At 42.6% G+C, this 14,925-nt stretch overlaps 1 protein-coding gene across 2 annotated transcripts; it reads right to left on the bottom strand.

Moving 5' to 3' along the window:
* Nucleotides 1–3,258: 3,258 nt before the first annotated feature.
* Nucleotides 3,259–14,905, bottom strand: COQ2 (coenzyme Q2, polyprenyltransferase). Of its 2 annotated transcripts, none has more exons than XM_088660585.1 (7): nucleotides 14,779–14,905; nucleotides 11,650–11,816; nucleotides 10,906–11,027; nucleotides 10,464–10,549; nucleotides 6,403–6,536; nucleotides 4,867–5,055; nucleotides 3,259–3,822 (listed from the first exon to the last, which is right to left on the bottom strand). In XM_088660585.1, exons 1-7 carry the CDS (start codon nucleotides 14,834–14,836, stop codon nucleotides 3,625–3,627), a joined length of 954 nt encoding a protein of 317 aa, XP_088516711.1. In that variant the 5' UTR covers nucleotides 14,837–14,905; the 3' UTR covers nucleotides 3,259–3,624. The 2 variants fall into 2 exon arrangements, with proteins under 2 accessions (XP_088516711.1, XP_034969401.1); XM_035113510.3 differs by lacking the exon at nucleotides 14,779–14,905 and adding an exon at nucleotides 14,516–14,760.
* Between the last annotated feature and the right edge of the window lie 20 nt (nucleotides 14,906–14,925).

The following is a 14,925-nucleotide window of genomic DNA, read 5'->3' as shown; positions in this document are numbered from 1 at the left end:
GCTGGGGAAACCCAGCCAGATGGGCGGGGAATAATAATAATAATAATAATAATAATTTTACATTTGGAAAGCTAGGCAAGGTCTGGTATGGTATAAAATTGGATAGGGGAATGCATGTTAAGATTGCTGCATTGCAGAGGGTTGGACTACTTGACCACTGGGGTCCTTTCCAACTGTATGATTCTATGAACTGGCAACTAAATTGTGCCAGTGGATTGAATGTGGTGATGGGGGTGATGATATTTAGAGTTCAGGCTTTGTTGGGGTATATGGGGTGTTAGAGGAACGGTAGTTCGTTCTCTGCCTTGTGGCTATACTCGTCCATGAGAAAGGCTTCGGGAGTAAACCCCAAGGGAAAAAAATCTGTACCCGCTGCCTTGCAGGACATCTTTGGGAGAAGAAAAGGCTAAGGGGTAAACTCTACACAAATCTGGAGTGGAGTCCCTAAGAAGGTTGGATGGATGGCCCACATCTATATTGGCCCATTCTGATCTCTTTTTCCACAACGGTGACACAGACCATTCATAATGCAAGGATGGTGGGCAGGGCAGTGTGAACTGTGAGCAGGACAGTGGGGGGGTAGGGTAAGTGAAGACAAGCTACAACAATTGCAGTGGTACCTTGGTTTAAGAACAGCTTAGTTTATGAACAACTTGGATTAAGAACGCTGCAAACCCGGAAGTAGGTGCTTCGGTTTGTGAACTTTGCCTTGGAAGCAGAACATGTTCCGCTTCCTGTTGAGTGTGTCCTATTTGTAAATTGAGTCCCCCCCGCTGCTATGGGAAAGCACACCTTGGTTTAAGAACGCTTTGGTTTAAGAACAGACTTCGGGAACGGATTAAGTTTGTAAACCAAGGTACCACTGTAACCATAACGTTGTTCACTGCTCCTGCTCAGGCTGCGCAGAAAAAGCATTTTGGTTCCTGACATCCATTCTGATTGTGCAGATAAAATATAACAGATGGAATTAGTGGTATTAGTGTGTGAAAACAGTCAAGATCCAAGGATCCTCAGGCATGCACCTCCAGAGAGTGAAAATGTCAGGTACCATCCTGGCACTCAAGCCTCTGAGAGCCAGTGTGGTGTAGTGGTTAAGAGCGGTAGACTCGTAATCTGGGGAACCGGGTTCGCGTCTCCGCTCCTCCACATGCAGCTGCTGGGTGACCTTGGGCTAGTCACACTTCTCTGAAGTCTCTCAGCCCCACCCACCACACAGGGTGTCTGTTGTGGGGGAGGAGGGGAAAGGAGATTGTTAGCCGCTTTGAGACTCCTTCGGGTAGTGATAAAGCGGGATATCAAATCCAAACTCCTCGTCCTCTTCTTCTTCTTCTTCTTCTTCTTCTTCTTCTTCTTCTTCTTCTTCTTCTTCTTCTTCTTCTTCTTCTTCTTCTTCTTCTTCTTCTTCACTTGGTTGCAAGTGGTCGAACACTGGCTATTTCTTGTGATGCTTAGAAACATTCCTTGTATTGTCTAAAGACTCCTTTCAGCTGCAGAGAAAACAAGACCCATTTCAAAATATTTATGAAAACATCTTAGATTTGTGCGTTTGTGGGGGGGGGGTTAGGGTTAAGGTTCCCTTCTGGCAACAGGAAAAAAAGAACCTTTGGTTCCAGCTCATTCTTCCTATGACGTGTGCTTTGTTTTAAAGCTGTTGTCCTGACGCTGTATTCACTATTGCTTGGGTGTGGGGTGAATGACGTTAGCCCAATGGGTAAAGCATTGGGAAAGGCAGTGAAACTGGATTCTTTGACTGTATCGCCCACTTACAAACACATGCCTGATGAGGTCCCATGTCGGGCTGGGCCAGCAAACCTTGGATCACTTGAAAAAAATGCAAATGGGCAGAACCCCCAGGCATAAATGAAGCTGACAAGGGAGTATTTTAGAGCTGTAACAATTTGGTTGACACAAGAGATGAAATATCACAAGAGTATTGCATGGTTTTTGAGAGAGCTCTCCTAGCCGCATCACACCAGGAAGACGTTCAAAGCTCGGCAAAACGAATGCCGCAGAAGTGAGCTTGCTGTTGCTCTTTGAAAGGTGTACCTGCCACACCTTAGCAATAAATGATTTCTAAGAACAGTTGTGCAATGCTTTCTTGTTCCACAGCATAGCTTCCTTGGTGGAGGGATGGATGGGATAATCCTGCTGGTAGTCTAATTTATTATTATTTTTAAAGCCCCTGCTCACCAAGGAAAGGGCACTTAGGAATGAAATACCCTGTGAACCCACTCTCCTGAGATCTTTCACTGTCTTGACACATTGGCACTAGAACCTTACTGGAAATGAATTAGCTTATGGGCTTAAGAACAAAGGTACTAAGTCACTTGTCGACTGCATAAACAGCTCAGGGTTAATTCATCCTCATCTGTTAACAAGGCTCTCCTTGATGTAATGCCAAATTAAGGGCGTCTGGTTCAAAGCAGCTCAAGTTGTTTTCTGGATGCCCTGCAGGAAACTACTAGAAAAGTGGAATTGCTAGAGGTAGACAAAGTAATGAGCTAATTGGCAAATTAAGTTTGTCACAATTTTGAATTGCGGGTTTTCAATCTAGCCACTTAAATTTGAGCCTTCACCTCTGAAAGCTTGTTTAGAGTGAGTGATATTGTTAAGCACCTAGAACATGGGTCAGCAACCTTTTTCAGCCGTGGGCCGGTCCACCGTCCCTCAGACCATGTGGTGGGCCGGACTATATTTTTTGGGGGGGGGAGGGGGGATGAACAAATTCCTATGCCCAACAAATAACCCAGAGATGCATTTTAAAGAAAAGCACACATTCTACTCATGTAAAAACACACTGATTCCCGGAGCGTCTGCGGGCCGGATTGAGAAGGCAGTTGGACCGCACCAGGCCCACAGGCCTTAGGTTGCCTACCCCTGACCTAGAACAACGACACTTTTAGGGCTTCCCTTGGCCATGTAGTGGCTGCTGTCAGAACCACCCTGCTTTAGGGGCTCACATCAGTTTGCACAGCTGGCTGACAGGCACCTCTGCTTGTCACCCGGATGTTGTCAAGGACATCCTATTTAATGAGACAAGTTTTGAACAGCCATTCTTATCAACTGCTGAAGGCTGCAGCTTTCCCCCTGCCCCTCTGGAATGGCTGGCCTCTGTCAGAATGAAGATGATAGATCAGTGTGCAGTCTATCTGCAACCAGAGGACCAGCCTTTTCAAGAGAAAGAGCAGCAACCAGCCAGGTATATAAAAGTGTAGTATGCTCAAAACATTTTAAATGAGAACACCACAGAACTGAACATCACCTAGACAAAAGTCCCTTTATAGTTTGGTTTTGGATATCTCAAAATAGAACTATTTTACACAAATTAAGAATTTCATGAACCACACTATTTCATGAGTCACAGTTCTTATTTACAGTAGGCCTATATCCATAAGAGTTCTCATACCCATTACAATTTTACAATGCTGAAGTTCAGTTGTAAACTTCTGCAAGTGTTTCCTCCTAAAGTTTCAACAGGAAGCAATCAACTATAGCTGGTTTATTGCCACAGCTATATACAGGCAGTGAAAAGTTTACACATAATAAATATACATATATATTTTTAAACTGTCTTGTCAATAAAGTATTTTAAATAAAGCATTAGCTGAAATCATGTAGATTTTTTTAGTTCTGTTCATTTTCTTTCTGCAAAACAACTTTATTTTCTTCTGTACTATCTAACTTTTGCATTGTTGCTTCTGTATTTTTCCTTTTCCGTAAGTTTCCAAGAACAATCCCTATGAAAAGTATGAGTCCTACTGTGCGGTTAGAAGAGAACTTTTTCCAGCAATCTTCAGGCTTGTGAATATCCAAAGTGTATATCTGGAGAAGGAAAGGGGATATCAATATTAGTGTACTGTAATTCACACTTATAATTCAATACCCTTTACTCAGTTCCCTCTTCTTATGATAATTTTTTTGCTTCCAAGTTTTTTCCTAGACTGTCATAAATTCACCTGCTTTGTACAAATGCTATACATGACTTTCTCCTCCCCAAGTTTTGCTGTGCTTTACCAACTTCTCTCTTCTAGCCATCCCATGTTTTATTGTGTTTTTATATTTTGCTGGAAGCTGCCCAAGGTGGCTGGGGCAAACCAGTCAGATGGGCAGCATATAAATAATACCGTATTGGCCCGAATATAAGCCACACTTGAATATAAACTGCTCTTTTAAAATTGGAGGGGGGGGGGAGACAATACCCGAATATAAGCTGCTCCCTTAAAATTGGAGGGGGGATTTTGAAAGGCACCCGCCCAATGAAGCACAACCACACAACGAGGAACACACTCACAAGGCTTGCCCAGGCAGGGTTGGGGGTGGGAATCAAAAGGGGGTCAACAAGCACCCGTCCCAAACAAGCACTCTCTCACCACTGAAGCCCATGCAGTCATCCGCTGTCAAATACAGTAACCGCTTGGCTCGGGAGAGGCGGATGGGTGGCGTGCCATTGCCCGTGCTGCTTCCTAGGGGCTGAGCCACGCCGCTTTTCCTCACTTCCCCCTTCTTTCCGGCAGTTTGGGGGAGGTTTGGGAGCAGAGGCTGGGACGGGCGCTGTTGTCCCACACCCCCGACGGCCCTCGTGGGCAGCTGTTTCAGCAGCAATATCGTAAGGTCGCGAATATAAGCCGCACTTTAACTTTTAACATTTGGGGGGGGGGAAGTGTGGCTTATATTTGGGCCAATATAGTATTATCGTCATCATCATCACCATCCCCTCCCGGTTAAAAATTTCATTGTATACCTAGAAAGGCAAGAAATAGCTTTAGTGGATACAAGACAGAGCAGATGCTTCAGCAGTAGACCTATTGAAATAGTAGATCTATTTCAAGCTTCCACATAAAGAACAATACAAGTATGGGATCTAACCTGCTGAGCCAAGTGGATGCCTGCTACCGTCACAGCAACATAGTATGGAAAAGTCTGATCACAATGCATTCCTGCTGCAGTAAGTCCCAAAAGCATGATGGTGCTGAAAGCACTGAGCCATGGCTTTGTGTTTTCATTGAACCGGAGTGCTGTAGATTTCACACCTATGGCGAGATCATCTCTTTTATCCTACAAGGGAAGGAGTTGTTAATGAAAAGACCAGTCACGTGGCATTTCATAGACTGAGATAGGGAAGGGTGGTGATTTTACGTGGAAGTGGTCTTTGTAAGAAGAGCCTGTCAGCACGTTGATCCTGGTTAGAGGCCTAACCCAGCAATAAGAAGGCCAAAGAGCTGGAGAGAAGACACCAACCAAACCACAACCCCTTGGCACAAATGGGAAGATGCTTATCAGGTACTGAATCAGGTTGAAGGTTTTGAGGTCGATATTAAGAACTTTGGTCCAAGGTACTGTACTTAACAGACTGCCTCCCCTCGTACAGACCAAGTTTCATGGCTGTCACTTGGTGATTGCACAGAAATGGACTTTATTAGTGGTCGCATCCATCCTTTGGAATATCTTCCCCTGGATGGTTCATGTGGTAGAGAAAGTAGTCAGCTCTGAATGCTTCTTAAAGGTATATATGACTACGCAAAGTTTCCTGGAGTCTTATTCCTAATTCCCGGAAAAAAAATCTTTGTGTGCACTGCTCAGTTTTATCTATGGCACAAAGTTTTACTTTGTTTTCATTTAGCTTTTAAACAGTTTTATTTAATTCTTGCTACATTTTTATAAGAATTTCTATTGATTTCCCTTGATTTGATGGAGAGAGATATATGTTAACCCACACATTTTGGTCCAAATGAGAGTAACATATTTCCTGAAAGACGGAGTGCAGAGGAAAAGGATATACGAGAAAGCTAGAACATGAGCCACTACAAAGTAGTTAAGAGCATGAGCTACAAATTAAGGTGTTCCTCATTCAAAGCTCAGAACTACTTGCTGAGCAGCCTTATGCAAGTAGCCCTCTCTCAACCTTAGCCTCTCATATGTAATAGGGAAATAATAATAATAATAATAATAATAATAATACAAGACTAACTTCTTTTATTAAGGTTGCTGAAGATAAATGCACCTGAAGCCTTGGTGTTATTGTTTTGGGATATTCTTATCATTTTTGGATATTCTGATTAATCATTCCCAAACTGTGGAATCAGCAGCTGCCTAGCCGTTATGAAAACCAAAAACAAGCATGGAAATTCATAAGCAAATATTCCAAACATCCATGAACACCATTCATTTTTTTTCATTTTATCAAACAGGGTTGATATGGATAGGTCACAATAACCGCCATAAAAACATCAACAATGAGAACAAAGAAACTATAAACAAATAAGGAGTCGTTCAAACAAGCACACACAGTTTAAAACCTGCTTTGATATCCATCACCCCATAACAGTGCAATCGATCAAAACCACTCAGCACCAGTCCCTAATTTCCAAATCCTCCTTATTAAGAAAAAGGAAGGCTATATACCTGATGAGCATAAATAGTGTCGTACATTAATGTCCAGAAAACTCCTGAGAAATACAGGGGCAAGCAAACTGACCAGTCACAAGAGCCTTGGACAGCTGACCACCCAAGTAAGGCTCCCCAGTTGAAAGTCAGGCCTGAAAGAGACATGACAAAAATTAAAACAAAGAGTCTCCAAATGCAGCAATAGTCTCTATTTTTCAGAAATATCTCGCATGTTCATTTGCAATGAGATTCAACATTCTTGTGAGGCCCCCTGATAGGACTTCGTTTTCCGAATGATTCAATACTCAGCCAAACAATTTTATTTTACTTACAAAAGTATTTCTACATTGTCAATTCATACACTATAACATGGTGATGTGCAGTGATGTATACAATAAAATATAAAATACAATAAAAGCAGTACAAAATCACCATGAAAATGACTGGCTGATCAAAAAGAAATCAATCCCAGAATAGTAGCCGTGTTAGTCCAGAGCAAGAAAAAAGTAACAAGTTCTGTAGGCGACTTAAGAGAAACTGGCTGACTGCAGCCGGAGAATGAGCTTTGTTGGAAACGATTATGGCTTTTGCCAAAATAAGCCAGCTAGCCCCACCCTTTTCTGTCATCTGACTTTTCAACCTAAATAGAGTCAATTGACCACAAAGTGTGTGCACAAATACTAATGCAAGGGAGAAAACCATGCACCGTCCCCCTGACTACGTAACATGTGCATTGCCATCAACACTGAGAGAATGGGTGGGAACACGAACCTGCCAGAAAGGTGGCACATTCTTGTGGGTTCTTAAGCCCACCCAGGCTAGTGCCATAGGCTCTGATCCCCTCCTTACAAAGAGTAGACAAAGAGATAAGACAGATTTCAAGCAAAACAGATTGGTTTTGTTTATCTTTACTCTGTTTTGTTGTGGAGGAGTAAGACTGCAGGGTTTTCCATGTTTCCAGCAAAAGATTATATTTTCGTACAGAATACAGTGACTTGGCAGGAAGAAAGGGACTCCAATTCATAAACAGATTAAACAACTGAGACCCTGAAAGAATAATACTATTTCTTTTATTGTATTCTACGGAAGTGAGTCAGGGCTCTACAATGACAAAGGCAGTTCCCAAGGAAAAAAGAATCGCTTAAAGTCTACCCGTCCCATTGGTCTACACTGTTTTCATTCATGGCAGAAAGCTAATCTCATTCCATCTGTTCTATTCACTATTAGTAGCCACACAAAAAGGAGGGCAGGATGGTTATGCAGCATTGGAAATTTTGGCAATGACACCTGGCTCATTATACAAGCCATAACGATGGAAAAATTGCACTTGCCAAACACTCCCTCTTCCAGAGAGAGACAGGAGGCCTGCCTTCACTTGCATCTTATCAACCTGCTGGTATAATGTTTATTAAAAGACATATGTAGGGAATATAAACGAAATGGGGGGCGGCGGCGACTGTGATGGAACAGTGAATAGATTATAAAAATGAAATCCTATACATGTCTACTCGGAAGTAAGTATGACAGGTTTCAGTGGACTTTACTCCCAGAAAAGTGTATACAGTAAAGTACTGCAGCCTTAAGTTCAGCCTCTTACCCAAAAACATTAGCTGGGCAAGAAGACTCGGCCTCAAAGTATATATTGAATTAATTGAATGCTACAGAACCTGAGAATACCTCGTAACAAAAGGTAGGCGCCACAGTATTTCTTCCAGTTGTTATTTATCTGTCATTAAGATTTATAGACTGCCACTCAAGCACATTATCAGGGTTGTTTAGAATAAAATATTATAAACTACATCAACATAGAGGGAAGCGGGTAGCGCTGTTGGGTTAAACCACAGAGCCTAGGGCTGCCGATCAGAAGGTCGGCGGTTCAAATCCCCATGACGGGGTGAGCTCCTGTTGCTCGGTCCCAGCTCCTGCCAACCTAGCAGTTCGAAAGCACGTCAAAGTGCAAGTAGATAAATAGGTGCCACTACAGCAGAAAGGTAAACAGCGTTTCCGTGTGCTGCTCTGGTTCGCCAGAAGCGGCTTTGTCATGCTGGCCACATGACCTGGAAGCTGTACGCCGGCTCCCTCGGCCAATAACGCGAGATGAGGGCTGCAAGCCCCAGAGTCGGTCACAACTGGACCTAATGGTCAGGGGTCCCTTTACCTTTACATAAACATAAGGTAAAACACATCAACTCTAGGGCTACAGGCCTATCCTCACTTACCTGGGAGAAAGTCCCATTGAATTAAATTGGTCTTACTTCTAAGCAGACAGTGTTAGGATTGTGCTGCTAGTCATACACAGAATAGACCTATTGATATCAATAGACTTAAAGACTTCAGGGGTTTCACTTGATTAGATGCAACTCTATAAAACCAGCATTAAAATGCCAGCATAAAAATGATAAAAAAAAATGCTTCAGAAAAGAAAAAAGATATTTGCCTGGGTCCAGAAAAACATTGGACTGGTCAGCAGGAAGGCTTTTGGGGTAGACCATTCTAAGGGCAGGGTATCAACATTGCAAAAGCTCCTCCTTGGTAGCCACCTGATAAATCAGACAGCAGGAAAACCCCAGAGAAGGGATTCTGAGGAGGATCTCAAATGCCAAGATTCAAATAACTCCTCTTGTAGTTCTGGGAGCCAATACATCCTTCAAACTTCTGTTTCTTAAACAGTATTTCTCCAACCCGCAATACTGTGTGGCAAACTGCCTTTGAACGACCAGAATTTCAAAACAGGTTTCCAATGTAGCATAATGAACCGCTGTTCAAATTAAAAAGAATTCAGAAATCCAACTGGATGTGCCTTACAAGTTTCGCATGCCTCACTAGTTGCATTGTTTCTAGCCCTCTAAATCAAATGCCAGTAAAGAAATTAAGAAGGGAAATAATTAAAATGATATTAAATGTTTAATCGATTCTTTTATTTCATTTTTCTGTTGGAAGCCGCCCAGAGTGGCTGGGGAAACCCAGCCAGATGGGCGGGGTATAAATAATAAATTATAATAATATTATTATTATGATTCACATTGCAGCTTCCCATCTTTCCAGTGTCCATTTGAAACATCTGAACTCATTAGCTAATACTATCAAATTACCATACTGTTTTCACATGCTAGGTTAGATGGAGACTAATAACACGATACTCAGAAGCGAGTCCTTTTTAATTAAATAGGGCTTACTCATAGATAAGTGGAGCTAATACTTCAGCCTTAGTCCTGCTTAGAGCAGACCCACTGGAAGCAATGGGACAAGTCAGACTAACTCAACTCCAATTACTTTCAATAGGTCTACTCAAAGCATGACTGGTTTCCACCCACTCATTTGAACTTTGCTAGCCAAACTAAACATGCAAATATTAGCGTCCCTCCTTACAGAAGACTCTCTCCGAAACCCAGACTTTTAAGATCTTACTTTGAGGCCCTTTCTGGAATGCTCCTATCAGGTGAACTGTGGTGGGAGGGAGCCATTTTTGTAGTGGCTCCTCAGCTGTGGAATACTGCCCCCAAAGCAGCTCACTTGGCACCTACTTTGATATCATTTTAGTGCAGAGACTTTTAATCTGCTTCAGCATTATATTTTTATCCCCACCAGGTTATGTTATACTGATTTTATTGTAACAGCTGTTTTATTTGATTTATGTATTTTAATCATTTTGACATTCTGATTTTGTAAGCCACACTGAGAGTGTTGTTAAAGAACAGAATATCAATACTTACATTATTAAGAACAAAACTGTGTATTCACAATTGTTATAAATCAGTAAGAGCTAATAAACAAACAAAAACAAAGCTTGTTATTGGGCTAACGTTTAACTATTGCCCACTGGCAAAGTTTGTTTAAATCAGGTAATTCAGACTTTGAACACTTCAGAACTGCACAGAGAGCAGGAAAAAGTTATACAAGAGGCTGGTGCTCATTAACTCTCATGTTGTGATGAAAGAAAGTGAAGCATGCTTGCTCAGAATAAATCTAGCCAATTCTTGCAAAGAATACAATACACTGAACAGTCTGACCACAATCCAGTGTAGAGTTAAGCCAGTACAAACAACTCATCTGTAAGAAAAAGCAACTTGTGAGCTCACCCAAGAACAGCTGTGGCCAGTATGTTATTCTCTTCATAAGTGGATAAGTCACCACAAGAGATAAAGAAGCAGCTCCCAGAGCAATACTGCAAAGGAAGTGGAAAGAGCATTAAGAAGTTGTATTTATATTCTACCCCAAACTACTTCTATCATTGCAACAATTCACATTTGAAATACACTGAAGTCGGGATTAATTAAGGCCATAGCAATTCCCCTTCTCAATTAATGGTTCTGAACAGAACATTTTCATTACTCACTTCTAGCCTCGTAACAACAGACCTCATGAACCACACCTTTCCATTAAAAGAACTACTATTTCATCAATTACTATGTAATGTTTTCCATGTTTATGCCTCCATAGGAACGGCTCCAGAAAGTGCATCCATGAAAGCAAGCTTTGTAAGAAATGGCCTAAGCAATCAACAGCTCCTGTCTAACTTACCTGTAATAATTTAAACATAATAGGATGCATAAAGCCAAGCTCAGCTGTCCTCCCAGAAAAACAAGGGACTGAAAATTTGAAATCTCTCCGGCTGCCAGTGGGCGGCTTGCTGTTCTTGTAACCTACGCACAGAAGATTATTTCAATGATTGAATCATATAACCATGTATACATACTGTTCCCAAGCCAGAAAATTTAGGTTTTAGTCATGCACCATATTTAGTAGTCATGGCCTTTGGTGCATGGCACCCTCCTATTCACCAGAGGGCGTGTATATGCCACGAAGGCCAGTGGGACTAAGTACAAGTGAACACAATGCGGTTCTAGGTGAAGAAGCATCATAGAGCCACCATGGTGTGCTGTGCATGTTCACACTGAACCTCAATCTACCTGGCGCAGCCTACCAAGCTGGCTAACACATTGCTGGTGATATGCATTGACAACAGAGCAGAGGCTGAGAGGGATCCTGGAGGTGAAGGCAATTTGTAGGCTTCCCATCAGATGGGAGACATTAAGGGACAGTGGTTTCCAGTCACAGCAACTCAGACCAGCCCCTTAATTTGAGACGCACATTGCTAACTTATTTCAGTACAAAGAGAAGTGCAGCTTAGGTATTTAAAGCCTAGGAAGCCCGCATACAGTCTTCAATGAGCATATCTTGTGGGTGGGACTTTCTTTACAAAAAGGCAATTTACTTACTTAGCAAACATTATGAGCCTGCCTGCTCTTTTCAAGTCCTCTCTACCTTTTTGTCATAGTCTTGATCCCACATGTCATTGATTGTGCAACCTGCTCCACGCATCAGGACTGCACCAGCACCAAAGAGTAACAGCATGTCCCAGGCCGGCAGACAGCCTGGTTCTGCTGCAAGGGCTATACTCCAAGTGCAGGGTAGGTACAGCAGCCACGTCCCTAAAAATATAAATCATGGAAGGAATTAGTGATGGATAAATGTATATACATGTTCCTTTTTATTGGTACTGACCCATCTGCGTGAACATAAAGCTTCTGAAAGCAATATCTAGGACAAATAAAATAAGTAAAAGAATAAATGGACCACATAAATTGCAATACTGAAAAACCAGTGAGAAAATTTTAATCTCCCATGACACCCTGTAACTGACCTTAAGGTGGCCAAATGGGAACAGAGGAATTTCAAGGGGAGATTGCTCTACAAAACCGATGAATTGTAATACATCAAGAGGTTCACTTCTAGAATAAATGCTACATGTGTTAATTGACTTACTGTGCCAGGGTGCCTATTTAGCAGCATGTTTGTTGTGCACACCCACAGCTAAAAATTTAACTAACACATTGGTACTTTTCTAAATTTCATTTTCCTGGCCTCATTGTTTACAAGCCCAACTATGTATGTACCTGCAACTTAGAACACTTTATGCACCTGATGAATTCGGCTATGGTACATGAAAGCTTATGATAAAAATAAATGTGGATGATGGGAGTTGTAGTCCCAAAACATCTGGAGGGCCAAGTTTGCTTATGCCTGGTTTTACTGCAAAAGGCTAGCACAGCTTCACTGCTGGAAATTGTTACCAAGTTGCAATCAATGCCTGGCAACCCCTGTAGATTATATTACTTAGAAGTGTTCCATGCAACTCAATTGACTCAGTTCAGAGCACAAGGAACACCTTAAATACACATCTCTTATCATGACACAGCACCCACATTCGTCTGGAGCAGCTTCTTCCCATAGCTGCCAAGTTTTCCCTTTTCTCACGAGGAAGCCTATTCAGCATAAGGGAAAATCCCTTAAAATAAGGGATAACTTGGCAGCTATGGCTTCTTCCATGCATTGTTTTTGTGGGCATGTGCAGAATTGCCACTTTCGTTGAAGTGAACGTGGATGCTTTTGAAGGCAGGATAGCTCTGCATTTGCATTGAAGGAGATTTCAACAACTTATGGAATTTCAGATTACTTTTACATTTTGTCTCTTTGTTCTGAAGGTTACATTCCCACATTTTTATAATGTAATTTAGAGGTTTCACACTAAATCCAGACTCCTGAGCATTGTCATCTAGCTAGGGATGAACAAATGTATTTGCCATCAATGGCCCTTTAGTACTATTGTTGTTGTTGTTGTTTATTTATAATTAAATTCCTATGTAATTTTGGAAGCCTCATTCCTGACCACACATGATCACTGTGGAAATGCAAGAGGAAGTAAGGGGCAAGGGCTGAGAGCAGATCTCTTGCACCTTTCTTCTTGGTTTCCTGTGTTACAAATCGACAACAGTTTAATTTTCCCACAAAAAAAGGAGTTACAGTATATCTAAGGTTGTCAGCTAAATAGGAAAAAACCCAGACTGCTCTTGCAAGCTTTAACAGTGTCTTGATGTGTAGTACAAATAAAACTTTAAAATCTCTCAATATGCAGATAAACATTATCTGCTGCTAACATCCATACATCAAACTACTGTCAAAGGCACAGGCACAGCTTTTTCAAGCAGACAATCTTAGATATACCTTCAAATCAGCTTTTTGTAAGGGGCATGTAAACATGTAACTAAAGACATGTAAAAACATGTAACAAACAGGGACATTTTAAACATAGATGGACAATCAAGCAGAGTAGAAATTATATTTGCCAAAAAAGACACACACATTTAAATTCTTACACTTCTTTCAGGGCTGTAATTAAAGCAATGAGGGGCGAACCAAAAGGTTCAATCCAAAAACTGCTGCGCTAGTCACAGTTCACTTAAATGCAATGTTAAGAGAGGAGTGAGTTTGTATCTGCTCTCTCCCTGTCCCATTTACCACTTCATTTGGTAGTGTAAAAGAACATGTGAACTTTGTAGGTATACAAACATACAGGGCAGTCAGCAGGCACAATCCGACTCCCTCTTGTATGTTCAGATTAACATATAAATGGGACTATCAACAGAGAGGTAGAAAGCTGCCTTTTTACCATGTACAGTACTGTAAGACCATTGGTGCATTGAGCAGTAGCTCCCCAGTGTTTCAAACACAAGCCTTTCACAGCTTTATCTGAAGACACCAAGGACTGAACCTGGAACCTTAGGCATGCACAACGTGGTGCTCTACCCCTGAGCTACTTTGCCCATTGCTGGTTCCTAACCTTCCCTAACGCGAATCACGTGACCACTCCGCTTACAAGAGAGGCAAGCGATCAAGATTCATTCACAAAGAAAAGAGGAGGAGTAGAGCTCAACCTTGCAGTATAATTTGCAATATAATAGTTGTGATAATTCTCAAAAAGCCGTTTACTCAGAGAGGCAGTCAGAAAGGGGACTGCGGCAAGAAGAACCTCCTTTGCAAAGTGACAGAATCCACGCCCCTTGCAAAGATTCACAGCTCAGCGCAATCCTGCGCGTTTGCTCAGAAGGAAGCCCCTCTAAGTGCAACCAAATTTACTCTCATGTAAATGTGCCTTCATACGGATAGCAACAGCCACCCGTCCTAGGCACGTTTGCACTTGACAGCAAGTGAAGCCAGGCAAGTTCAACAGGGTCAGGACAGGCCAATCGAAAACGCCCCGCGACTTCCCGCTCCCTCCGCCCTCTTCAAAACAAAAACAAAAGAGGGGAGGAGACTAAGAGGCTGCCCCATGATTGACAAGCAGACTCACCAATAGGCTTGTCCAGCCTCATGAGGCGCAGGTAGGGCTGAGCCGGCCCGGGCGCCGCCCGCACCAAACCCGCCGCCGATAAAGTCCCGAGGGGCCGCGTCTTCTGCCCGAGCGGCCTGGGAGGCTCATGGCTCGAAGTACAGCTAGCTAAGACGCGAAACGGGGCGACGGGCCACCTGAGGCAAAGCGGCCCGGCTAGGCGAGAGAGTAACCGCCCGGCGCACATAGCGACTCCGCACCCGCCTGACGTCACGGTGACGTACAATTTCCATAGAGATAAAATAAAGGAGCGGCGCGGTTTCTCCGCTCGATGCGAAGCATACCACGGAGGCGCCGGTGGATAGAGCGCCAGCACGTTCGGCGGCTTTACGTTTCAGCTCACGTTTTTCGTCACTTCCTGTTGCAGTTGG

This window comes from Zootoca vivipara, chromosome Z1, assembly GCF_965207765.1.
Source record: "Zootoca vivipara chromosome Z1, rZooViv2.hap1.1, whole genome shotgun sequence".
Lineage (NCBI taxonomy): Eukaryota > Metazoa > Chordata > Lepidosauria > Squamata > Lacertidae > Zootoca > Zootoca vivipara.
The sequence above is the reverse complement of the archived record's forward strand: the minus strand, read 5'-3'. Positions and strand labels throughout refer to the sequence as shown.

What these genes read in the sequence shown, in the direction of transcription:
- COQ2 (XM_035113510.3), bottom strand. Translation starts at nt 14,741, where the DNA reads ATGTGCGCCGGGCGGTTACTCTCTCGCCTAGCCGGGCCGCTTTGCCTC. An exon ending in GAGGCTGGACAAGCCTATTG is followed by an intron (nt 11,817 to 14,515) that starts GTGAGTCTGCTT and finishes TTATATTTTTAG; the next exon opens with GGACGTGGCTGCTGTACCTA. An exon ending in ACACTATTTATGCTCATCAG is followed by an intron (nt 5,056 to 6,402) that starts GTATATAGCCTT and finishes CTTCCCTTGTAG; the next exon opens with GATAAAAGAGATGATCTCGC.